We start from the raw sequence: 25762 nt of genomic DNA on the forward strand, positions 1-25762 counted from the left end.
TAATGTTACATTTAAATGACCAATTACAAACTTAATGGATTTTTGAATACAGTTTCATCATATTCCATTTTAGGCTTTCTTTTGTGTGTCAAAAGTAAAAGTGAATAATTAAATTTTATCACAATTTGCAGCAAAGATATTTAAATTGTTTCCTGTATATAACATATTATTATTTTAAATGTATTAATAAGAATTTTATAATTTTCGGAAAGTTTTTTCCTTACCAATTAAATAAATAAATATAAACTGGCTATAATCTCCCACCCCACGACTCTCGACTCTTTTTATCCCTGTCTTTTCCCTCTTTTGATTAGATTTCCTTTTTAAAATTGAATTGATTTTGAATTTGTTTTTTTTTCCCCCTTCCTTCCCTTATCAGTTTATATAATTTAAAGTTAAATTGTTTATACTTTCAAAAATCAAATGGCCCTAAGTAACTTTGCTCCTATGGATAATAATTCATTTTCACCATCATATCTATTTTCACCAGATTCAACTACAACTTCAACCCTTCATAAAGTTAAATTTAGTTTACTGTCACCAGAATCATTAACTTCATCTTCTAATTCCAATAGTAGAATTAAATTATCTCAATTATTAGAGGATGAATCAGAAACAATAGAATCTATTTGGAAAATGTATAATAACGCAAAACAAGCATTACCAAATCAAAAACGTATGGAAAACTTATCTTGGAGAATGATGTATTTATCCACCAGTGATAATAGTATTAATGATGATAGTGATAGTACTATCATCACAAGTAAAAGTCTTCCAACTAGACATTCAAGTACATCAGATCCAACTAATGATGACTTTGATTATGTTGCTCACTTAGCCAAGATTGGCGAAGACCATCATCGTCAAGCTCACTCAAAGAAACGTCCTAGCACTATTTCTCCAATACTACCATCTTCACAACCACAAATCCAAAGACAACCCGCTACTGCTACTGCTACTGGGAGTGGTGGTTTATCTCAATTATCAAAACAATTAAATCAATTCAATAAGTTTACTCATCCTTCGCAATCGCTTGAAAATATGATACCACAACACCACCAAAATAGGTATAACAATAATAGTCAACAACAACAACACCAACCACACAAGCCTACTCCACAACAACCAAAGCCTATCCCACAAACGTTCCGCCGCGAACAACATCAACAAGAACATGTTCCTTTCTCAGCTCCAGCTTCATATATCCCTTCCAAATCATTTGAATTTTCTTTAAATCCATTTGCATTGGAGGCGCCCCATGATAATAGTAGAAGAGACCATGAACCAAGTTCTTTCAATTCTAATGTTTCTTCATATGATACGAAGGCAGTATTTGACGACTTTATAGATGGTCCTAGCACAGTTGCATCATCCACCTCCACCACCGCCACAGTTCAATCCCACTTTCAATTTGATTCGTATTCTAAGCCAATCAGAGCCACACCTGCAGCCACACCTAATACTTTATTAAGGGATGAATCTTCCATGTTAAGTTTACCTGACTATAGATTATTGAATCAACAATTTGTTAACCAACCAACAACAACATCGTCGTCGCTTTTTGCATCCCAGCTGATGAATAGGGTTGATTCATCGTTTATTTCTTCATCGCCGGGATTAGTACTCACACCTATGTTACCATCACAATCTGATTTACATCTTTCACAATCATATGATATGAATTCAAAGAAGAAGAAATCAACTAGACCAAAAATCAAACGGGCTGATTCTGGATCACTTCATGTTTCATGTACGAATTGTCATACTCGTACTACTCCACTTTGGAGACGTGATCCGAATGGACATCCATTGTGTAATGCCTGTGGGTTGTTTTTGAAATTACATGGGGTGGTTAGACCGTTGAGTCTTAAGACTGATGTTATTAAGAAGAGACAAAGAAGTGCGAATGGGAATGCTAATGGTACAGGTATCGGGGCCACTCCTACTTCCACAACAACATTGTCTTCTTCAATTGGATCTAATAAGGAAGAAATTGCCAAATCTAGTATATCAAAACCAAAAGCATCAAAAATAAAGAGAAATAAATCAAGTATAAGATTAAGTTATGAAACTCATGAAGAGAATATAAATGAACATATTTTGAAATCACAATCATCATTTGATCCACCATCATCATCAAGTAATAATAATAGTGAATATTTTATTAATTCTCCAACGTTGTCAAGATATTCGGATAATGGAAGTAATAATGTCTTACTGATTAGAGAAGAATATAATCATGGTGTTAATTCTCCGGAGACTGGATATCATTTGGATTGGTTAAGTATGAATATGTAGGAAATTTGTAGATGTGTGTCTTTTACTTTGGTTTTTGTTGGTTTTTGTTTTATATTTTGGGTTTGTTAAGTTTTGGGTAGTTTTGTTGTTTTGCTGTTTTTTTATAAGTTAGTTTTTTTAAGTGATATAGAATGTAATTTGTGTATATTAATAGATTTGTCAAGCGTTTTTGATTTATTGTTTTGTAAATGTATCTTTATTGGTTGCAAAAAAAAGTGAAATGGAATTACTTAGATATGGAATGCAAACAATAGGAGAGTAATGCAAGATACTTAGGGATTCCGCTAGTCAACGGAAGAAATGCGTTGCGACAAGTTCAAGCAAATTTGACTAATGATCGATCAGGGTTACAAAGGAATTTATATCCTATTTTCTGCAGGACGACTGACTGCTAAAGATGAAATTTTCAAATTCAGCACATTAACTTATAATTATATAATTTAGATTCATCTACAAAGAGTCTACAACAAGAGGATTCAGGCTAATATTTACCGCTTATTCCCAGAAGTTACGATGAATCGTCACAAAAGGACTCAAACTCCGCTTCATAATCATCGAAAGGTGCATCCCGAGATGCACCCAAGCGAGCCAATGAATCCGCTTCCTTATATGCTAAGTTACCATTAACTCCTTTAACCTTAACCACTTTGATATTGGACCATCCTTTGGAAGCATAATGACTGTTTATCAGATCCTTTAAATTGACCATTTCTTGAAGCAAATTGACATTACCTATAGTATTACCCCGTGCAGTCTTCCATCCGTTTCTTCTCCATTTATTGCACCATTGGTTAAAGCATGGAACGGAATATTCGGAATCCGTAAGAATTCTAACCGGACGTTTGGCAGTCCCATCCATTAATTCTTGATTAACATTTTTTAAGGTATGGACTAGCCCGGCTAACTCTGCGTATTGAATGTTGTAACTCGCTGGCAGCGACGTATTACGAGTATCTCCTGGACCATAATAGACACCAAAACCAGCATTTTCACTGTAGAAATTTCTATACATCGCTCCATCAACAAATACATTCTGAACTTCTCCTCCTTTGGTCATATATTCAAGGGCGTCTGTTTCTCTATCAAACGTTCTAAATACAGGATTTTTGTATCCTTCAATTTCCTTTTCCCAATTGTACAGATAGCTATAAACACCAGGGTTGTGGCCTTCCAAAATCACGTAATATGCCATGATTGTGTTTATATTGGATAAATATCGAGAAATCAGAATGAGGATAAAGGACTAGTTATAAGTAGTTTTTTAATGTCATGATCAATTGCGTTTTAACCCAAGTCGACTTGATTACAAGAAGAATTAACTTTTTTATCAGTAAGGCGGGGTTCACAAGTCCAAGCTTAATCAACTGGCGGAGTAAGTTGTATTTGGAAATCAATTACACTTTTAGGATTTATGCTTTTCAGTACGCGTGAAAATGACGATAGGCAAAAACTCAAAATGGACAACCAAAGTATGATTCTATGGTTTACCAACTCAGATGTTAACCGTCAAAAGATCGAAGATTTAGAGCTAATCCTCATTCCTTTAAATAAAGACTAGGAAGGTGTTAAAAGGTTTCGAGTACACAACCACAAAAGTGATTGAAATATATAAGAAATTCCCGATTTGCTATCAAACGTTTGTTGCAAAACACTTGTATTTGTTTGAAACCAGATAAATTTGCAACCAAATTTGAAAGTTTCGCATGGCCCAGATCTGTTTTAACAATCCACCCTCTTCCCCTTGTTACAAGAGACCAAGGAGAGTTCACACCAATGAGCATTTTGTTTACCAGCACACATGCTTAATATCTCACATAGACATTCATCGCTAGATATTAGATATAAAGAGGGGAGAAATTTAAAGCGATGAAAGTTAAATTAATTCTGCCGAAAAATACAATCAAATGCCACGTCTGGTAGCGCCAGATGACACTGAGAACACATTGGTGTATTCACCAGGACTACTGACACCTATTTACAGATTCAACTTATCAGTATCAGTATATCAAATCCTTTATTCACCTACAAGCAATTAACAACAACGAGTATTAAGTGACGTCTAATAGAATTCATCATCCCAAACATCTTCCCAATAGTCATTAGACAGTTCATCGGAATCCCACGGGGCGTTTTGAGATGCACCCAAATTGGCCAATCTGTCAGCTTCTTCATTTGCTATGTTCCCACAATCTCCCTCAATGTGAATCACATCGATATTACTCCAACCTTTGGAAGTATACTGCTTGTCTATCTGATCTTTCAAGTTGACCATTTCTTTAATTAAATCAACATTTTCAATAGGCTCATGCCACACGTTCTTATAACCATTTCCCCTCCATTTATCACTCCAATCGTTAAAACATCTAACTGGATATTCCGACTCAGAAAGAATTCTAACCGGGCGTCTAGCAGTCCCGTTCGATAAAGCTTGATTAGCATTTCTTAATGCGTGAACTACTGCCGATAACTCTACACGTTGTTTAGTTGGTTTAATATCAGATTCCAAATACTTCGCTGTATTGCGATCATCATCTGGCCCATAGTAGAGTCCATAACCAGCATCTGGCCAATCGTCCATAATATTTACATGACAGGCACCACCCACAAACACATTTTCTATTTTTCCTCCCTTCGTCACATTTTCAAGGGCGTCCTTTTCGTTGTCAAACTCTCTAAATTTTTCATCAGTGAATACAACATTGTTGTATCCCTTAAATGACCTTTTCCAACACAAGCTGGTGTACACTCCTGGGTTATGGCCCTCCAAAACCGCATAATATTTCATTATTGGATTTGTTTTGAATAATGAAGAGAAAATGAGAATAAAGGAGAAAGGATTAGACCAAGATCAATTAACTTTTAACTTTCGAGAATATTTTTGGAAATAGGTGGAGTTCTCATTTCCATACATAATCAACTAAGGTTGGCGTTCTATTTGGAAATCAAGAGCCCATGTGTTCTCTGAGTCTTTCCAAAATGTATGAAAATAAGGATTGGCAAAAATCATAATAAAGATGAGACGGATGATTTATTGATTTACAAATCGGGATCCCCAATGTATTTCCCAAAATATTAAGGATACAGCTAATCTTTATTTTTTCTAAATGAAGAAAGTAACAGTGTCAAGTACATGGTTGGGAAAGCCATGTACAGCTATGGCTATGACAGAATGCTAGAGGTCTATTAGTAGTAATCACTGACTTTAATTACACCCAAATAAATTTGCAACCACTAACTATTTGGCACGACCCAATTCTGACTCAAACATACTCTTAGCTTCTTGATTTCTGGTTACAAACCCATACCATAGAGATCAACAAGAGCTCAGATCGGAAGTTTTATCGATATAGGAATTACAAGTCATATACCATAGAAGCAGTCTTCAATAGGAAATTATAATTGGTTTAGAGTAACATATTGCATTTCTAACGGCAACAAAGTTCAGAACCATCTGAGTAATAAGTTTCATCCGGAAGCCATTCACCTCGACCTGAACCCAGGTTGGCCAATTCGTCAGCTTCCTGATTTGCTAAGTTACCTTCCGAACGACCTTTTACTTGACTCACATTGATATCACTCCATCCTTTGGAAGCGTATTGAAGGTTTATCAGATCTTTCAACCTGACCATTTCTTGAATTAAATCTGCATTGACTATTCTTTCACGGTGGCAGTTCTTGTAACCATTTATTGCTCCATTCATTAAAGCATCTCACTGAATATTCGGAATCTGAAAGAATTCGAATCGGGCGTCTAGCAATTCCATCCAATAAAGCTTCATTAACATTTCTTAATGCACGAACTACTGCAGCTAACTCTGAACGTTGCTTGGATGGCTTATCCAATTGTTTAGCATCATTCAACGAAACAGCCGTATTACGATTATCATCTGGTCCATAGTACACACCATAGCCAACACTTGGATCGGTGCCCCTATTATATTCCCAACCGGCTCCATTTACAAACACATTTTCTATTTCCCCTTCCTTGGTAACATATTCGAGGGCATCTATTTCAGAATCGAACATTCTATATTCAGTATTGCTATATCCGTCAACATCTTTCCAATCGAAACTATCATAAACTCCAGCATTTTTGCCTTCTAAGACAGCGTAATAGTTCATTATTGGAGTTGTCTTGGATAATATGGAAAATCAAACATTAGAAAGGGATTTGCTGATTTTTATATCGCCGTCAAGATCAATAAACTTTGAACTCAACAAGACCTTTGTTAAAGTATTAGCTTTTTTGGTCAATAAGCGGGGTTCGTATGTAGTTCCTTAATCAACTAATCAGGTCGGTTATATTTAGAAATCAAAGGCACATTATATCAGATAGTCTAGAAATAGAGAGGAAAGGCTTTGTTGCAAAATCTTCAATTGCATTCCTGAAAGATTCCAGTTCAACCTTAGTTTGGCACTTTCACTCGACCTACCTGCGGGTCAAGCAATTTTTTAATCCGCTTGCCAATTCATATTGCAAAAGATCTACAGTGACCCAGCAAGAGTTCACTTTGACTAGAATTTGATTTAGCATTCGGAATTATTCTCTTAAATAGACATCATTTGCTAGGTGAAAAGAGCCCAGTAGTTCAAAAGATGAATGTCAGAAAGGGCCATTAGAGTACCTTTGTTGCAATGAAGAACATCGGCAAGCGGCAATTTAGCTACATATGATTCTTTAGAGGACTACCTAGGCTTATTTAAAGGTGGAAAATATCATTTTCAGCATATTGAGTTATATATTCATTACAGTCAGTCTACTTAAAGAAGCTTTAAGTCTTTCAGTCTGGTGCTCATCACCGGATAGCCGATATTATACTTTCTAAGAATCCTAATTTCAGCTTGAGCTGCACCCAAACTGGCCAATCTGTCTGCTTCATTATTTGCTAAGTTACCAGAATGAGCATTAACGTGAGCCACAATGATGTTATGCCAGCCCTTGGAAGCGTAATGACTGTTAATAAGATCTTTCAAGGTGACCACTTGTTTAATTAAATCAACATCCCGTATAGTACCACCCCTAGATTTCTTCCACCCATTTTTCTTCCATTTATTCCCCCATTTATTACAGCTTTGAACAGAAGTTTTAGAATCCGAAAGAATTCGAACTGGACGTGTAGCAGTCTCATTTAATAGGGATTGATGAACATTTTTTAACGCATGAAGTACCGCGCATAACTCTGCACGTACATTGGTTGCTCTAATATACGAATGCAACATCATCGCCGTATTGCTAGCATCACCTGGTCCATAGTAGACACCAAACCCAGCAGCTGGCAGGCGACTATTATCCCTTCGGCAGGATCCATCGACAAACACATTTTCTATTTTTCCTCCCTTGGTCACATATTTGAGGGCATCTATTTGTGAATCAAATCTCTTAAATACAGCGTGTTTGTATCCGATAATTTCCCCTTTCCAATCAGAGTCACTATCATAAACTCCGGGGTTGCGGCCTTCCACAATGGCGTAATATGGCATGTTTGTATTGGTCAATTTAGGGAAATCAGAAGAAAGAGAATGAAGCTGGCACTTTTTTATCTCACCAAGGCTGCAAACTTTTAACTCAATAAGACTTTACTAAGTATTAACTTTTTTTACATGCAAGGCAGGATTCATATGTCTATATTTAATCAACAAGTGGAGTGGGATCTACTCGTTTTTGAAGAACTCATGTGATCTTTGTTCCTTTCACAAAACCTGCAATCCAGAGTTTCTAGTGATGATTCAAATTCATCTCCATAACAAGCCAACTTCTTCAAAACGTTAAGGATCTATAACCTACCTTAATTTATTTAAACACGAACGACACCAAGCTAAGCACTCAAATAGAAAATCTATCAATATGGATGAAATAGAAAGTCTAGAAACATCAAACAGTTGTCTCTGGTGCAAAGCACTATCTACCTTTAATTACATCCAGATAAATTTGCAACCAGTTTAAAAGTTTGAGTTTTTTGCACTATCCAAACCAGAGCTACCATATATGGCTATAATATTCTTAGAGTACTCTCCAGTGGTACTAGCTTCTTTTTAAGGATCGAAATTTTCAATTTCAGGATACTCAATTATATATTTATCTACAAAAAGTCTACGTCAAGAAGGTATAAATGGCTCACCCGACTTATCAGTTCTGTTACCTATGGTAACTACAAGACTGGAAACATGGCATTTCAGACGAATCCTAGCTTCTGCTTGATTTGCACCCAAGTTGGCCACTCTGTGAGCTTCATTATTTGCTAAGTTACCTGAATGACTTTTAACGTGAGCTACATCGATATTGGACCACCCTTTGGAAGCGTAATGAATGTTTATCTGCTCTTTCAAGTTGAGCATTTCTTGAATTAAATCAACATTACGTATGGTACCACCCTTGGATTTCTTCCAGCCGTTTGTTTTCCACTTATCACCCCATTTATAATAGGTGTGAACACAATCTGGAGAATCGGAAAGAATTCGAACTGGACTTCTAGCAGTGCCATCCAATAAAGCTCGATGAGCATTTCTTAATGCATGGATTATCGCCATGAACTCTGCACGCTGAGGAGTGGTTGGCTTAGTACCCAGTTCTAAAGGCTCGGCCCTATTACGATTATCATCAGGTCCATAGTAGATACCAAAACCTGCAGAGGGTATGCGGTGTGTATTATTATGCCCTCGACAGGATCCATCTACAAACACATTTTCTATTTTCCCTCCCTTTGCCACATATTGGAGGGCATCTATCTCTGAATTAAACTTTCTAAATTTAGTATTTTTGTAACCGAGAATTTCCTTAGTCCAATTGGACTGTTTGCTAAAAACTCCAGGGTTGCCGCCCACCAAAATAGCGTAATATTTCATTAATGGATTTTGTTCAATAATAGAAACGAAAATAACGAGAAGTGTTGGTTTTATAACTCACCAAGATCAATAAGCTTTTAACTCAAGACTCCTTTCAACTAGTCTGAACTATTTTTTTAGTTTGACCAAATTCACATGTACCCACGTAACGAACAAGTGGAGTAAGTTCTATTTGGAAATCAAGAAATTATGTGCTATTTATGCTATCTAATATGTATGTATAAGAGTGGAAAGTGTTCAGTCGAAAAAGTAAACTAATTGAAGTGGGGGGAAGGGCGACAGTTCTAGTTAGTGCACTGTTAGTTGAATGTATGTGTATTGGATGAGAGCTCTATATAAAGCTATTACGGAGGCTCTCGTTGTACTTCCTTCCAGATCCTAATTTCAAAGAACGGGGAAACTTACAGGTACTTTTCTTTGTCAGGTGGGACACCGTCTGTGCTCTCAACTCAACCATCCTTCAAACGTGACACCAATCCTGAAACACAACTGATGTGAAACCAATTTGTGTGCCAAATGCCAAGAAAGAGCCAAGCATGTAACAAGATATTTTGGGAACCGCATTCGGATTACTCTCATAAGACATTCTGCAGTTTTAAGTTTCCAATAACTTCCCCCAATAGGAAAGTACGAAATCACACCTTACAGTATGACATGGTTGGCAAGAGAGATAATGGAGAAGGAAGGCATGATTCGAAAGGGATACAAAATCAAAAGTTTAATCAACAACCTTAAAAGGTTAATGATCTAGATCTTGTCTTGATTATTTTAAACAAAGAAAATATCAGTCCAAAGTACATAGATCCCATTGCTACGGGAACCATTAAATATTAAACAATCTTGAAATAGTAATCAATGGTTTTGATTCAATATAATCACTTTCTATTGCAGACCAGATCGATTTGCAACCGTTTTGTAGATTTGAGTATTTCACACGACCCAGATCTGAGTCAAATAATTTTCAAAAATTCTCTTTGCCAATTTTGGTGGTGTTGCAAAAGGAGAGACGGAAAGGATTCCCATTCATTAGCATTTGATTCATTAACAATTAGACGTTGTCTTGGGAACTTTAATACTTTTTAAGTTATGATTTCTCCTTCAATTGAACAATACCCCAAAATAATTATCCAATATTGTAATAAATGCAAATGGCAAAATAGAGCAATATGGTATCTTCAAGAAATATTACAAACATTCCCAGATAAGATTAATGACATCTCAATACAACCAATAAATGACCAACCAGGTGTATTCCAAATTATATTATTGAAGTCACATGATGATCAAGAGATTATATATAAACGAAAATTTAAGTCTAAAGAATTAGCTGAGAAATATGGCGATTCGAATGAAGAAAGTTATCATTATGATGGATTCCCAGATTCTAAGTTTGTTAAGTTGTTGATCAAAGATCGTTTAGGTCTAGAGGTTGGTAAGCATATCGAGAAGAAGCTGGATTATAAGTTGAATGACGGCTGCGTCGACTGCAAACGAGAAGAATAGAGATGTCAATATCCCAGACAATAGAAAACTACAATATACAAGTCTATCTACATTATTTTTAAAAATCACATAGTCTATTAAATTAATAGGTTTATTTAGTAGTTATACAAATATTCATGAACTGTAGAAAATCAAACTTAAAACATCAAAATAAAGAATTATAATAATACGGAAAAATGGTGGGTAAACTGGCCCTTGCTTATTCAATATCATCACCAAAATGATGTTGATAATGTTGTTCACCAATATCATCCCATCCATTTGGTGCAACAACATATGGCAATGAAGAACCCAAACTTCCAAAATAAAGAGCATTATTAGGTAAACCTAATAAACTTTGATATTGTTTCATAACGAATGTAGGAGAAATATTTTTGGGAGCAGGTTGTTGACCAGCAATACTAGCGCTTCTTGGAGTAGCTCCTTGACCTTGTTGATAACCATATTGGCCTCCTGCAGCGGCAGCTGCTGAGACATGGGAATTGTTATTCGAAGTTTGATTGATTTCTTTAGTTATTTGTTTCCATTTATGTTTTTCTCCAGCAACCAATAATTGTCGTAAAACTTGAACATCATGTGGACTGAACTTAGCAGTCAATTGTGGATTAGTTGGAGGTGGATTAGCAGAAGCTCCTGTACCCGATATAGGTGTTGATTGAGTGGAAGCATTCCCTACAGCAGGACTAGCTGACTGATTTTGATTTTGATTTTGACCCGAAGCACCGCCTGAAGCATTGGTGCTTGGCAGGTATGAATATCCTGCAGTGCCTGTAGAAGCTGGAGGTGGTAGCATTGTATTTGTTATTGTATTTGTTGGCGAGGTTGTTGTTGTTGTTGTTGTTGATCCGAATCTAAAGTCTGTAAACACCGAATTAGTTGAAAGTGAAGAATTTGTTGTGTGGAAGCCGGAATAATCTGTCTTATTAGTCTTGTCAGTAGTGTTGGAACCAGTATTTGTAGTGGCAGTGATATCGATATTGTTGTTGTCTTTTGTTTGGTTTGAAGATGAAAACATTTTTTTTAAGAAAGTTTATTTTTCTGTGTGTGTGATTATTTTGTGTGAATTTTTTGTGGGAAATTTGGAGGCAGAAATTTCTTTAGTGAATGAAAAAGAGGGTCGTGGAAATGTGAGTGGGATTATTTTGTTTGTCTGTTAATTATAAATTTGTATGTGAGAGACTTTATTTTTGAGTTAAAAAATAATTCAATAATGAATGACCATAAAAAATAATATCTCAATAATTAATCTTGAAGGACTCTAGAATAATTTCAACAATGAACAACAATTAGGGACAATTAGGGATTGGAAAATTTAGGGAAAGCTTATGAAATTGCAATTTAAAGGACGTTGAAGGAGATGACTGAACTTACGGAACTGTGATCTTGTCATTAATAAGAATGCTGTCCGCTTTAAGGAATCGGAGAATGGCAATGCTGGATTGTCAAAGTCAGACTCTAGTGATTGGGAGCTTATCTAATGTAGAAATGGTTGCAAAGATTTGGGAAACTCTTCAATTGGAAGAATCAGAGGCTAAAAAGAATAAGACAAATGTAAAATTAATTGTAGAAAAGGGAATCACAGGGGATTTATACCAAGACTGTTGTTCTTACATTCATTCTAAAGATAATCTATCTCTACCTCTTTACCAGGGATTTGTTTACCAAGCAAATTCCCTATTTGTACACAAACCCTGTCGTCAGCAACTGCCATTCTTAAAATGCACCTCAAGCTTCATCCTGTATCACAGTCCTAGGTTCCCTTTCGCACTCCCCAGGGCCGAATTTCTTCTACTCAATAAATCTATAAGTTTAAGAAACAGGGATACGGATTCTCCGCCATGCTCTCCGTTTTGAGATTCATATGAAATTTGTGGCTCATTTTGATATTTTTTTAACATTCAACTCGTAAATGAACAAATAATAAAAATGACACAAAGATACTCCTTTCCCCGTCTAAATGTGGAATCTTAGATTGCTCCGGAATTAACTAATTAGAACTTTCCCTAGATTTTCACTAACCTTGGACTACAACTTCCAAAGGATAGTCCTTTCAACATATTTTCAATCTTTGTTGTTATATCGTTTCCCCAAAACTATCGTTCTAGAAACATGTACCAATATTTTCTGAAAATATTTTTTAACTATTTTCCAACGCCAAACTTAATTTCCCACACTTTGCATTCTTTTTTTTAGAGGCGGAAATAATAATCCCTCGAAAACAATATACTATTTCTTTCTATTAAAACTATACAAACAATAACTCTTCTACAATTACAATGCAGATGCATTAATAACGTGCCCCCATGTTATATTTGGCAACACCCCAAGGAGTGAATGGGGAGAACAAAACAACCAAAGTAAAGCAAATATATCTAGCAAACAAAACTACCTTGCCTTAATCCTCTTCATATTCATCATCGTCGGATATGATCTCAATATCAGAATTTTCATCCTCTTCTTCACTATCAACAAGAGTGTAAGTTATCTTCTTCAGCGCTCTTTTACTACCAGCACCTCTTGGTTCAACTACCTCTTCAACCATGTCAATCTTCAAGTCTTCCAACTCGTCCAACATGGCCTGCTTCTTTCCTGGCTTCTTAGCAGGAGCCTTTTTTGTCACTGGTGGTGGTGTGTCCTTGTTCTGTACAGGACTTGGCTTCTTTGAACTCTTTGAAGAAGACGTTGATTTCTTTGGGGTTGAAATTGGGCTTGAACCAAATATGATATCATCATCATCATCACTGTCAAAGAAAGTACTTGCTGGTTTCTTCTTGGTTGATTTGGAACCACCTCCAACTGTCTTAGTGTTCGACTTTGGTGAGAAGAAAGTCAAGATATCATCTTCCTTCTTTGGCTTTGTCACAGGTTCTTCCGAAGATGCCAATTCTGGAGATTTGGATTTACGTACTGCAGCAACAACAACCGGTTCTTCTACTTTAACTTTCTTCTTTGCTGGTTCCTTTGCAGCTGGCGCCTTTCTAGTTCTCTTCTTCTTTTTGTCACCTCCAGAAGATAATGATTCACGTTCATGTTCATCACGGATTAAGAATTTATCAAATTCAGCTAAGAACTCATCCAAGTCGATACTCCATAAATCTTTAGCACTCTTCAGTAACAATTCATTCAATTCGGATTCCTTTTGATCACGCTGTTTCAATAATTTCAAGTAACGTTCATTAGTCAATGACCAAATCGTCATACCCAACAAATATTCATATGCTGAAAAGATAGTATCTGGAATATGTTCAGTTGAATTCCTATCAGTTTCGACTTGTTTAAGATTCAATGCCGAAACGTCACCTTCTGCCGCTTCTGCAATTTCTTCTTCTTCTTCATCTTCATCATGTAAGAATAATGATTCCTTGATTGGCTTACCTTGTTTATTGAATTTAGTGAAATTATGTTGTTCGAGAAGTCCAACCAATTCCTTCTTTTTCTTATTTGCAATAGATAACTTTTTGTCAATAATCATCTTAATGAATCTTGCTTGTTCACTTAACATCAATAATTGATTTTGTAATTCTTCCGACATGAAATCTTTTCTCTTTTGATAAAACTCTAATCTAACATAATAATAATCACGAAGGATTTCCAAAGCATCATTATATCTCTTGATACGTCCCAATGGATCAAAGGCAACCATATTACCCAAACTAATAGAAGATATCAACTTGAATCTTTCCAACAAACCAATTTTTAATGATTTAGCCATCTCAGCATCATTTAATTTAACAATAAATCGAATTGAAGTAGTATGATGTTCTTCCATATCCTTAATCCAAGCTTGTGTCTTTTCATTCCCAAACCCAGCCAATAAGAATTCTTTAACATTATTAGTCCATGTCTTAACTGGAATTTCCGTTATTTCAACAGTATTATTATCAAGTTGTTCAATTCTCCCAGAAACTTTATATTTTTGAGGTCCATTAGGTTCAATATCACCAGTCCAACCTCTATACCATGGATGCATTTCTTGTAATGCTTCACCATTCATTAATCTACGGATATTATCCACAATATCACGAGGATTGTAGGATGGAATATTGGTAGACCAACCGGTTCCAATCCCTTCGGCACCATTGACTAAAATCATGGGTAAGACAGGTAAATACCACAGTGGTTCAACTGTTTGTTCATCATCTTGGACATAGGTATATAAGGGGTCATCTAAAGGATTGAAGATCTTTCTTGTAATTTCATTAATTTCGGTGAAAATATATCTCGCAGCTGAGAAATCTTTACCACCAGCAGCACGAGAACCGAAGGAACCATTTGGTTTTAAGATATTGATATTATTAGAACCAACGAAATTTTGTGCAAGACCAATAATTGTTTGAATTAAGGATTGTTCACCATGATGATATCCGGTATTTTCGGAAACATAACCTGCCAATTGGGCAACTTTGATTTCATTTCTTAATTTCTTCTTATAACAACCAAACAAAACCTTTCTTTGACCCGGTTTTAATCCATCAAGAACGGATGGGATAGATCTAACATTATCAGACATTGAGAATAAGATTAATTCCTTATTAATAAAATCACTAATTGGAATATCATCCAAGTTTGGATCAAGATGGGTTCCCGGTAAAAACCCCTGAAGCCATTCCTTTCTATCGTCGGCTTTCTTTTTCGAGAATGCTAAATCAATCAAATCTCTATCATCACCTTGTAGGGCATGGAAACGTTTTAAATGTTTATCCAAAGCCGAAAAATATTCACGAGCTTCAATGGGGGTGGAAGTACCCAAACCCTTATAATACTTTTGTGTCCAACGACATTGAGTACCTTCATTATCTCTCCATTTTTCAAATTCTGGCATATTATAGAATGGAATCACGGTATTTCGAGCATTTCCTCTACCTTTGATAGTAACTTTAACAATTGGAGTAATGAATTCAAGTAAGAATCCTGGAATATCTAGTAATCCAGGGAATGAAGTTTCAAAGAAATTGATAATCAAACCTTTAATATGTGAACCATCTTGATCTTGATCGGTCATAATCATAACATGTCCGTATCTTAAACTTTTGACATTTTCTTGATTATAAACTTTCTTATGTTGTAAACCCATAATTTGCTTCAATGCATTAATTTCGGCATTTTTGGCAATTTGATCAGCAGAAGCTTCACGAACATTTAATAATTTTCCTCGAAGTGGGAAACATCCATATAAATCTCTACCCACAACTGAAAGACCAGCCACTGCCAAGTTCATGGCAGAAAGACCTTCTGTAAGAATAAGTGTACATTTGAATCCATCTTTTGTACCGGCTCTATTGGCATCTACTAAATTGACTTGACCTTTGATACGATTCTTACGACTACCATCAGCTTTTTGAAGGGCTTTATCTTCATTTGCTCTTGAGATAGCTTTGATTTTATCTACAATACTGGTTTTCAATATACGATTGATCAAGTTTTCACTAGCGACGAATTTATCTTTACCACCAAATTGTGAAACTTTCGTGGTTAATTGTTCTTTAGTCTGTGATGTGAATGCTGGATTTTCAATCAAACAGTTTAAGAAAAGGAACATATGGTCTCTGACTTCTTGAGGTCTAATCATAAGTTTCTTCTTACCTTTTTCCTTTTTAGATAAAGTATCTACTAATTTGTTGATGATTTGATCAGAAACGTATTTGGCATGAGTACCACCAGAAGTAGTTGCAATGGAGTTGACAAAACTCACTTGGTTAAATGTACCATCACTAACAGCAAACGCAATTTCCCATCTATCATTAAAGACTTCATGAACGATTGTAGTATAATTCTTCATTTCACCACCTTCTCCAATTGAAGGCTCTGGAGTTCTTTCTTTAATAGCATTAACATACATTTCAACATAACTTTTAAAATTTGAAATTGCCAATTTCTTATCATTAAGGTAAATATTACAATTTTTGACCGTACCACATAAATCATAAACTCTTCTTCTTAAGACGGATAAAATATCTTCATCTAAACTATCCATATCGAATTTAGATAAATCTGGTTTAAAAGTAATCTTGGTATATTCTTTTTTAGTCTTTAAAGTAGTAATCTTAGGTTTACTAACTTTTGACATATTATCAGTCCAAGTTTGTTTATACAATTTCTTAGTATTTAAATCTGCAGTTTCAACTTCAAACATAGTTGAGAAAATATTACATAATTTAGCACCATACCCATTTCTACCACCAGTTACCTTTTTTTCATTATCATCATAATTTGAAGATGTCAATAAATTACCAAAAATCAATTCTGGAATATACATCTTTTCCTTCGTATGCATTTCAATCGGAATCCCCTTCCCATCATTCATAACTTCAATAAGATTATTTTCTGGATCTATTTTAACTCGAATATTCTTCATAGTAGGATCTCTAATCTTATTATCAGCAGCATTCACCAAAATTTCATCAAATATCTTATATAACCCCGGAACAATTGTAACTTCTTTATATTTCATTGATTCTGATTCAGCATCAAAACACCACATTTCAATCTTGGTTTTTTCAACTGATCCAATATAAGTATCTGGTCTTTTCAAGATATGTTCTAATTGAGAAAGTTTCTGATATGTTTCAGAAGCACTTGTTTTGGAATTGAATTGAGTTGAGGCAGGGGTATTTGATCTAGATGAGGTGGCCGTGGATGTATTGTTTGTAGAATCTGACAAGGGGGGTTTAGCTGAGCCATTTTTCTTTATGGGTGGAGTTGGAACGAAATCATCTGATCCATCTGAGTAGTACTCAGAACCATCTGATTCAATATCTGACATCTTATCTTTGATGCTATTAAAGAAAAGAAGGAAAAGAAGGGAGAGAGGGAGTAAAAGAGAATTTGGTTGTAAAAAATTGATTTGGTTGTAAAAAAAAAAACAAAGCTCAATGTTTACATCAGAAAAAAGAAACGCGTCTTTAATTTTATCAAACTTTGGTTGGTTTTTAAGACAACCAAGAAATGGCTGCGACAAGAGGCTCTTAAGTTACATACAGTTAAACCACTCGTCTTACGTTGGATCGGTCACTGAAATGAGCAAGAATAGTTAAGCACAAGAATTGAATATGCTAGTCTGTCCAACAACTGACTCTCTCTTTTGTAGATCATGTAGTTAGGAGTCACCCTAACTAGTTTACAGCGTTACTCTCACGAATCCATCGGTGTAGAGCACAGATTCCCGGTAGCTTAATCCCACGGGATTGGACTCTACTTCTACATGAAACACAATAGTAGAAGACCCTTACCATTAGATTTAAACTGTCAAAAAAAGGACCACTATTATACAAAAAAACCTATTTACTTCATAATGCTAATGGGGATTGACCTTACCCAATCTAAAGACTATCTCTCTCTTATTCTATTTTCTTCTTTTGAATAAATCATTCTGTATTCTTTCAAATTCATCATCACTTATATCTTTAGTTGATGACGATCTCTTTTTACCTCTTTTATCACCACCATATTTACTTTCTAAAGTAGATATCAAATCATCCAATCTATTAGCTTGACGATTTCTTATTAACGATTTCAAATCACCACCGTTTTCATTCTTTTTTGCATTACTTTTGATTAACTTTTCTAATTGTTCAGCTTCTTTAGCTTCCTTAGCCAATCTTTTTAACATCAGTTTTACTTTAGTCTTTCTAGATTTCTTATATTTTTCCCAGGATTTAATAATCGATTTATCAAAATCAGGTAATGACTCCATATTAGACATCATTTCAAGATCAATAATTTTATATACTCTTTGTTCTTCAAATTCATTAAATTCTAAATGTGGAATAACCTCAAATAATTTCAAGAAATCTCCATCATAATAAATGAAATTCGATATAATATCTTGTTGTTCTTCTTGAGAATTTTGATATTTTAATTTATCTTCTTCAATCATTTCCATCGTGATTTTTTCATTTATTGATTCAAAATAATCTTTCCAATCAAATGAATCTTCCATGTCTTCATATTCTGCCAATGATCCAGTATGATCATATCGCTGTCTTCTAATTGGATCATTTAATATACTAAAAGAGAACTGTATCTTGGCAAAGGTGTCGGTATTATTGTTATTATCATCGTTATGGTTGATTTGTTGTTGTTGTTGAAGTTTATCCGGATGGAATTTAAGACATAATTTTTTGTATGTTCTTTTGATTTCTATTGGTGTTGATTCTTTTGACACCCCTAGCACTTCATATGGATCTATATCTGGAAATGGTATTCCCATTTTGACGTGTCTATCTTACCTTACTTGGTTAATTTGTAGATAGTAAAGTATGAGAAAATAAATAAAAATTTAAAATAAATTTTCTACTTTAGTAATGAGTTTGTTTGTTGCTTTGTACTGCGTAAGACAAATTAACCAACATGATTTCATTTCCTCCTTAAAAATTGTTAAATACTTAAAGTTACATTAAATAAAAAAATATACAATTAATAAGAAAGTAATACAAAAAAGGAAAATACATATAATAATAATAATATCAAAAAAGAAAAGCCAACAATAACAAATACTAATAACAATCTAGAAGTGTAAATGAAAACAAAAAAAACAACAGTAAAGACGCAGGGCCAAATCATTCTAATGGGCTTAATCTCTTCCCTTCTTTTCTTTACTATTTGAAGAACTGGTATTCTTCAAATGTTCAATTTCTCGATAAGCTCTTTCTAATTCTTGTTTCAATTTCTCATTAGAAGCACTTAATTCAGAAACAGCTTGTTCAGTCAATAATTTTTCAAGAGTCCATTTTTCAATATTATTATTTTCATTCTCTTTTAATCTTTTAATATATTCAACAGCTCTTTGTAAGATTTGTGCTTTGTTAGTATCAGTAGTTGGAATCAATGAAGCCAATTCTTTAATTCCTAAATTAATTGCTTCGCGTCTTCTTCTTTCAACCTCTTTATGATTCTCTTTTCTTTGTCTATGCCATTCATCAGAACCATGTTGTGGCTTAAGTCCTTGTGGCACTTGTGGTATACTAGTTTGTCTAAACGAGTCAGGTTGTTGTGCTTGATAACCATATTGTTGTTGTTGTTGAACCTGTTGTTGTTGTTGGGCCTGACGTTCAGCTTGTTCAGCAGGAGTTTCCTCACGATGTTGTTGTTGTTGGTCTTGTTGTTGCTGCTGTTGTTCTTCTTCAGTACGTTCACGATCTTGTTCAGCTTGTTCACCTTCATTGGATGCAACAGCTGCAGCTACGGCTTGAGCAGCTGCGGCAGCTTGATCGATTTCAACATGGTTTTCTTTATTTCCAGCACCAGGCCCACCAGTAGAATTTTGAGCATATGAAGATTGTTGACCTAATAATTCAGAATCAATTGCCATCTCTTCTTTCTTTGCTGATAATTTCATTTTCTTATCTGAACGAATACGTTCTTCATGTTCTCTTTTAGCCATTTTGTATTTATTTATTTTACTACTAAAAATTTTGTTAGTACTCGGTCGTGCTGGCTGGCATACTTCAATCCATGGTTGTTATCATTGGTTATTAGCCATTGTGGGTGTGTTGTTGGTTTTTTGGTTGTACAAGTATTGGGTGCAATCATTGGGTTTTTGTCACATGGTTGGGTGGTGCCCCTCGCGTTGCAGCAATAATAATTAATACAAAACATAAACACTTATTTCAAAACACATCAAAAACAACAACAACAACAATTGAAATAGCCCTTCGTTTTTTTGGTGGTAATTATACTTACAATTTGTTTATTTATTAACTTAACCAACGAATTTGTTAATTATTTATTTATGTGGATGATAAATGTAGAAATTATCAATAAAAATATCTTTGTCTAATACTTAGCAAGTCAGGTGTTAAATGTCACTGACTTTTAATCACGTTTTCTTTTGATATGTTTTTTCAATGAGAGAAAAAATGAAAGGGAGAGAAAATGACGAAATTGGTGAGGCAAAAAAAAAAAACATCACGAGGTTTTTCTCACATGAGTTTCACATGACCACGTTCATATGCACATCCGGGTAATCAACCACGAGAATGCACCTGATTTTTTTTCTGTTGAAACAATAAGGATAAAATTAAAAAATGAATATTTTTTCTTGACACGGACCAACCCCTTTCCCTCGAGAAATTTAAGGAGATTATATTTTAAGCGAGTCCCGCATAAGCATAGTATTAGGTGTCAAAACCTTTCATTAAAATAATAATATAACTTTCAATTAAAAATGAATGATCAAGTGATTAATAATTCAAGGGTCGAGGAGGAGGAGAGTCCTGACAGCCTAAGCGCATATATTATGAAAGCTTCGATAATAATCCGCCTCGTCATCATCCCTTGATTATTAATAAATTATAAAACGTCCTACACAATTCACGGATGGACAATGTCATGATGTTCAGGCGAGTGAAACCGTTAAGACACCGTTTCATTCAAGTCTAATCAGAGTTACCTGTTGCATAACTCTGAAAACTGTAACCTTAAATTTGATTTGGCAAAAGAAAAAAACTTGAAAAATTTCTAAAATTCTTATGCGCTTAGATGGAATTCCATCACCCAATATAACAAAGAATATGCGCTTAGGCAAACTTATGCTCTTAGACAGTCTTTTTTTAGAAAAAATGCAACCAAAATACTGATCCCCTTACACATTCGGAACAATCCTTTCCTGTTAGCCTTTCTTCTTATTCTAAGAAATATTTCAGATTTAGTTTATCAGGGTTAATTAATAATAGACATCACTCCACTCATCATTCATTACAAATTTATAATTAAGTAATTTTTCAAGTTCTTACCCACCAAGTGAAATATAAATACGCTTTCAAATTCCTTTAATCTGATTTCTTCAGAATCTTTTGCAATTCTTTTTATTTCACCAAGTTCAATTCATTTAGAACAAACATAAAACAATTAACAAACAACAATGTCTGAAGTTACTTTAGGTAGATATCTTTTCGAAAGATTACATCAATTAGAAGTCAACACCATCTTTGGTTTACCAGGTGATTTCAACTTATCCCTTTTAGACAAGATTTATGAAGTCCCAGACATGAGATGGGCCGGTAATGCCAATGAATTAAATGCCGCTTATGCTGCTGATGGTTATTCTCGTATCAAGAGATTAGCTTGTTTAGTCACCACTTTTGGTGTTGGTGAATTATCCGCTTTGAATGGGGTTGGTGGTGCTTATGCTGAACATGTTGGTTTATTACATGTTGTTGGTGTTCCATCAATTGCTTCTCAAGCTAAACAATTATTATTACATCATACTTTAGGTAACGGTGATTTCACTGTTTTCCACAGAATGTCAAACAACATTTCTCAAACTACTGCTTTTATTAGTGATATTCATAGTGCTCCTGGTGAAATTGACAGATGTATTAGAGATGCTTATGTTTATCAACGTCCAGTTTATATTGGATTACCTGCTAACTTGGTTGATTTGAAAGTTCCAGCTTCCCTTTTGGATACCCCATTGGATTTAAGTTTAAGACCAAATGATCCAGAAGCTCAAGATGAAGTTATTGAAAATGTCCAAAAATTGATTTCTGAAGCTACTAACCCAATCATCTTAGTTGATGCTTGTGCTTCAAGACATGATTGTAAGAAGGAAGTTGAACAATTAGTTGACTTAACTAACTTCCCAGTCTTTACTACCCCAATGGGTAAATCCGGTGTCAATGAATCTCATCCAAGATTCGGTGGTGTTTATGTTGGTACCTTATCTCATCCTGAAGTTAAACAAGCAGTTGAAGAATCCGATTTAGTCCTTTCCATTGGTGCTCTTTTATCTGATTTCAACACTGGTTCATTCTCTTATTCATACAAGACCAAAAACATTGTTGAATTCCATTCCGATTATACCAAGATTAGACAAGCAACTTTCCCAGGTGTTCAAATGAAAGAAGCTTTACAAGTCTTATTAAAATCCGTTCAATCCCATATCAGTCCATCTTTTGTTCCTGGTCCAGTGCCAAAGGTTAAATTAATCAATACTCCAGCTCCTGCTCATACTCCATTAACTCAAGAATACTTATGGACTAAGGTTTCTTCATGGTTTAGAGAAGGTGATATTATCGTTACCGAAACTGGTACTTCTGCTTTTGGTATTGTTCAATCCAGATTCCCAAATAACACCATTGGTATTTCTCAAGTTTTGTGGGGTTCAATTGGTTTCACTACTGGTGCTACTGTTGGTGCTGCCATGGCTGCTCAAGAAATCGATCCAAATAAGAGAGTTATTTTGTTTATTGGTGATGGTTCATTACAATTAACTGTTCAAGAAATTTCCACCTTATGTAAATGGGAATGTAACAATACTTATTTGTTTGTATTGAACAATGATGGTTATACTATTGAAAGATTGATTCATGGTATGAATGCTACTTATAATGATATCCAACCTTGGAACAATTTAGATTTATTACCTTTGTTTAATGCGAAAGAATATGAAACTTTAAGAATTTCTACTGTCGGTGAATTGAACAAGTTGTTTACTGATAAGAAATTTTCTACTCCAAATAAATTAAGAATGATTGAAGTTATGTTACCAAGAATGGATGCTCCTGCTAATTTGGTTGCTCAAGCCAAGATTTCTGAAGCTACTAATGCTGAAAATTAGAGTATGATTGTATAGTTGATATAGATTTAGAGTTTTTTTTATAATAGTTAATAATGATATAGGTTTCTTGTTTTTTTGATAATCATTTTGTAGATAACTTCGTAGTTGGAATCAGGAGAAGCAAAAATGTAACCTTCAATGAATACTGAGCCACATGTAGCTAAGTTTCATACAAATGGAAATGTCTCTTCCGAATTTGTCTTGTCGAATACTTAAAAATTTTGCAACCTGGTTTGCAACCATGCGATTATCTGTTGCCAAATGTAGAAGCATAATGCGTGAGGAAGGAAATTCAAGGTATTTACTTTGTATGAACTATGTACAGGCATCATTCTCTTCAGTTTATAATAGTAGCCTCTATTACTAATTTATTAATTAACTATGCATTAAATACTAATATACAAATATACACATGCAAAACAACTACTCAAACAACAACCACAATAACTAAATCTTAAGCTCTCCATTCAGATATGACCTCTGTAATTCAATATATCTACTCACCTTCTTCTCATAAGTATCCCATTCATTCTTCAATTTATATAAATATGGTTCATATTTAATCGGTCTAAAATCAGGTACTTTTGACATTAATTTCGCCGTTGATTTCCCAAATGACAATTGCATAATTTCCGATTCATGTAATGAAGTGAAAGATCTTGCCGTGACATATTGCATTAATAATTCATCCTTATTTAATAATTCTAATAAATCCTTTTCGTTCATTCTTGTAACTCGACTAACTTCTTTATTGTTTAAGGAAGTTTGGGGTCTTTTTCGAATATCATACCCCTGTCCTTGTTTTTCGAGTCTTTTGACCTCTTCTTCAGTCATTTGGTAGGAATAATCGAGGAATGGAGTATGTTCGGGATCCAGCATTGCGTGTTGGTTATAGGTATGGTATTTATTCCATCTGGTTCTATCTTTGAGGAAATAGAATAAATCTTCCTCTCTGACCCATAGACGTAATTTGGGGATAAAGATATGTCCTTGATGTTTATTCGAAGACATCCCTCTTGAATATTCACGAGATAATAATGAAGTATATCTTTGTGGAATATATCCGACTTCTCCCTCTACTACTGATTTAATCAAGGGGGATATTTCTTCATAGCTTGAAAAATGATTGTTTCTACAATTATAAACCTGTAATAATTCATTTTCAGGTATATAATTCTTTTCATCCTTCTTAAAACTTGGAGGTAATCTTCTTTCATATTCTTGTGGTGGACGGGAGTTACTTAATGCCAAAGCCGTGATATCAATATATAACCCAGTATCAACATCAATAAACCTCGCATCAATATTATTCTTCCCATTCCCTCTTTCTCTCAAAGTAATAAATGTCCCACAATCCAAAAAATATCTCCCAAATCCATCTTCAGGATCTTCAACCACTAACGTCTGATTATAATTCAATGAAAGTTTATGTAAATCCATAACCGGTACTTGAACATCAATATCATTATCCCAAGGAAATGCCAATCCATTCCAATACCAAGACAACAAAGACCCATGGGCAATCCAAGTAGTTATACCGGTTTTCCTTGTAAATGATAACCAAACCCGAATTAATCTATGTAAGGTCAAGGTTTGTTCATATGATTTATACATTATTCCACTAAAGAATCTCCAATCGTAATGATCTCCTACTAAATTATCAATCATTCTTGCTTCGTCTAAATATTTGTCAGGGCCGCCGTTGCTGACTTTATATGATGAATATTGGAGTGATTCGAAATATGCAAGTTCTTTGGTGGTGAGGACGTCTCCACGTTCAAGACGTCTTTGATAAGCGAGGATCATTTTCTCACCGTTGAATTTAAAACTATCTTCCGGAATATGGATTTCATAAGCATTGATGACTTTACGGGTGTTTGGAGAATGGGCTTTTGTTAATCGGTGGAATTCTTTTAATGTATCTAATTTGAATGATTTCCGTTTGGAAATATAACTTTCAGGGATTTTATTATCTAATAATTTCTGATTTCCTTTGATTCCAGCAGTGTAAAACCCTTCTTTGGTCAAGAATAATATTGATGAAGGCGGAGGTGCATATGAATATAAGAATGATTTCCCGATAAGCTTAGATTTTAATTCAGTTGTCTTTCCTGGATGTTTGAATACATTGAACCCAGGGTGGACTTTATGACCATCATCATGTTTATGGGGTAATAAGATATCAGATCTACACCATTCTTTGGCTGGTGGGGTGTTTTTTATAATGGGATTATCTTCTCTTTTTTCAATACTTGATTGGGATTCACCTTCGATGACATCTCTCTTTTGATTTTGAACTTGGTTGTTGTTGTTGTTGTTGGCTGGCGGTTGGCCGTTCTGGTTCTCGGCAGGTTTAGCTTCTCCTTGTTGTTGTAGTGGCTTGACTTCTTCGTGTTTGCTTTCAGCCTGTTGTTGCCCTTCTTGAGGTTTACCTTCTTCCGGCTTGTTCTCAACTTGTTGTTGACCTTGTTGAGGGTTGTCTTTTTCAGGCTTGTTTTCAACTAGTAGTTTCCATCCTTGAAGATCGATTTCTTCCGGCTCGTTTTCAGCTTGTTGTTG

At 34.8% G+C, this 25762-nt stretch overlaps 13 protein-coding genes across 13 annotated transcripts in view; 3 read left to right on the forward strand and 10 right to left on the reverse strand. All coding sequences in view use genetic code 12, as the record gives it.

The window, feature by feature from the left end:
- Nucleotides 1-423: 423 nt before the first annotated feature.
- On the forward strand, nucleotides 424-2298 carry GAT1 (Gat1p; the record flags this gene model as incomplete). Its single annotated transcript, XM_049406052.1, has 1 exon — nucleotides 424-2298. One exon carries the CDS (start codon nucleotides 424-426, stop codon nucleotides 2296-2298), a length of 1875 nt encoding a protein of 624 aa, XP_049264364.1.
- A 508-nt stretch (nucleotides 2299-2806) lies between these two features.
- J8A68_002316 (ribonuclease H family protein) lies at nucleotides 2807-3490 on the reverse strand (the record flags this gene model as incomplete). Its single annotated transcript, XM_049406054.1, has 1 exon — nucleotides 2807-3490. One exon carries the CDS (start codon nucleotides 3488-3490, stop codon nucleotides 2807-2809), a length of 684 nt encoding a protein of 227 aa, XP_049264365.1.
- An 867-nt stretch (nucleotides 3491-4357) lies between these two features.
- J8A68_002317 (ribonuclease H family protein) lies at nucleotides 4358-5927 on the reverse strand (the record flags this gene model as incomplete). Its single annotated transcript, XM_049406055.1, has 2 exons — nucleotides 4358-5043; nucleotides 5747-5927. 2 exons carry the CDS (start codon nucleotides 5925-5927, stop codon nucleotides 4358-4360), a joined length of 867 nt encoding a protein of 288 aa, XP_049264366.1.
- A 31-nt stretch (nucleotides 5928-5958) lies between these two features.
- Nucleotides 5959-6420, reverse strand: J8A68_002318 (ribonuclease H family protein; the record flags this gene model as incomplete). Its single annotated transcript, XM_049406056.1, has 1 exon — nucleotides 5959-6420. One exon carries the CDS (start codon nucleotides 6418-6420, stop codon nucleotides 5959-5961), a length of 462 nt encoding a protein of 153 aa, XP_049264367.1.
- A 639-nt stretch (nucleotides 6421-7059) lies between these two features.
- J8A68_002319 (ribonuclease H family protein) lies at nucleotides 7060-7779 on the reverse strand (the record flags this gene model as incomplete). Its single annotated transcript, XM_049406057.1, has 1 exon — nucleotides 7060-7779. One exon carries the CDS (start codon nucleotides 7777-7779, stop codon nucleotides 7060-7062), a length of 720 nt encoding a protein of 239 aa, XP_049264368.1.
- A 615-nt stretch (nucleotides 7780-8394) lies between these two features.
- Nucleotides 8395-9141, reverse strand: J8A68_002320 (ribonuclease H family protein; the record flags this gene model as incomplete). The annotated part of the gene is made up of 1 exon (XM_049406058.1): nucleotides 8395-9141. The coding sequence occupies one exon, from the start codon at nucleotides 9139-9141 to the stop codon at nucleotides 8395-8397; it is 747 nt and encodes a 248-aa protein (XP_049264369.1).
- Nucleotides 9142-10227: 1086 nt separating this feature from the next.
- J8A68_002321 (uncharacterized protein) lies at nucleotides 10228-10644 on the forward strand (the record flags this gene model as incomplete). Its single annotated transcript, XM_049406059.1, has 1 exon — nucleotides 10228-10644. One exon carries the CDS (start codon nucleotides 10228-10230, stop codon nucleotides 10642-10644), a length of 417 nt encoding a protein of 138 aa, XP_049264370.1.
- A 199-nt stretch (nucleotides 10645-10843) lies between these two features.
- On the reverse strand, nucleotides 10844-11659 carry J8A68_002322 (uncharacterized protein; the record flags this gene model as incomplete). The annotated part of the gene is made up of 1 exon (XM_049406060.1): nucleotides 10844-11659. The coding sequence occupies one exon, from the start codon at nucleotides 11657-11659 to the stop codon at nucleotides 10844-10846; it is 816 nt and encodes a 271-aa protein (XP_049264371.1).
- A 1380-nt stretch (nucleotides 11660-13039) lies between these two features.
- TOP2 (DNA topoisomerase 2) lies at nucleotides 13040-17407 on the reverse strand (the record flags this gene model as incomplete). The annotated part of the gene is made up of 1 exon (XM_049406061.1): nucleotides 13040-17407. The coding sequence occupies one exon, from the start codon at nucleotides 17405-17407 to the stop codon at nucleotides 13040-13042; it is 4368 nt and encodes a 1455-aa protein (XP_049264372.1).
- Nucleotides 17408-17986: 579 nt separating this feature from the next.
- J8A68_002324 (uncharacterized protein) lies at nucleotides 17987-18853 on the reverse strand (the record flags this gene model as incomplete). The annotated part of the gene is made up of 1 exon (XM_049406062.1): nucleotides 17987-18853. The coding sequence occupies one exon, from the start codon at nucleotides 18851-18853 to the stop codon at nucleotides 17987-17989; it is 867 nt and encodes a 288-aa protein (XP_049264373.1).
- A 363-nt stretch (nucleotides 18854-19216) lies between these two features.
- CBF1 (Cbf1p) lies at nucleotides 19217-20175 on the reverse strand (the record flags this gene model as incomplete). Its single annotated transcript, XM_049406063.1, has 2 exons — nucleotides 19217-20048; nucleotides 20090-20175. The coding sequence occupies 2 exons, from the start codon at nucleotides 20173-20175 to the stop codon at nucleotides 19217-19219; spliced, it is 918 nt and encodes a 305-aa protein (XP_049264374.1).
- Nucleotides 20176-21505: 1330 nt separating this feature from the next.
- Nucleotides 21506-23203, forward strand: PDC11 (indolepyruvate decarboxylase 1; the record flags this gene model as incomplete). The annotated part of the gene is made up of 1 exon (XM_049406065.1): nucleotides 21506-23203. The coding sequence occupies one exon, from the start codon at nucleotides 21506-21508 to the stop codon at nucleotides 23201-23203; it is 1698 nt and encodes a 565-aa protein (XP_049264375.1).
- Nucleotides 23204-23650: 447 nt separating this feature from the next.
- The window catches only part of MNN4 (Mnn4p), a gene marked incomplete at both ends in the record, with an annotated part of 3561 nt that continues 1449 nt past the window's right edge, over nucleotides 23651-25762 (reverse strand). The window contains one exon of the mRNA XM_049406066.1: nucleotides 23651-25762. This exon is cut by the window's right edge and continues 1449 nt beyond it. Within this exon, the coding sequence (XP_049264376.1) occupies nucleotides 23651-25762 (2112 nt within the window).

Source organism: Hemisphaericaspora subhashii (genome assembly GCF_019202705.1).
Source record: "Hemisphaericaspora subhashii strain CBS 10753 chromosome Unknown scaffold79, whole genome shotgun sequence".
Lineage (NCBI taxonomy): Eukaryota > Fungi > Ascomycota > Pichiomycetes > Serinales > Debaryomycetaceae > Hemisphaericaspora > Hemisphaericaspora subhashii.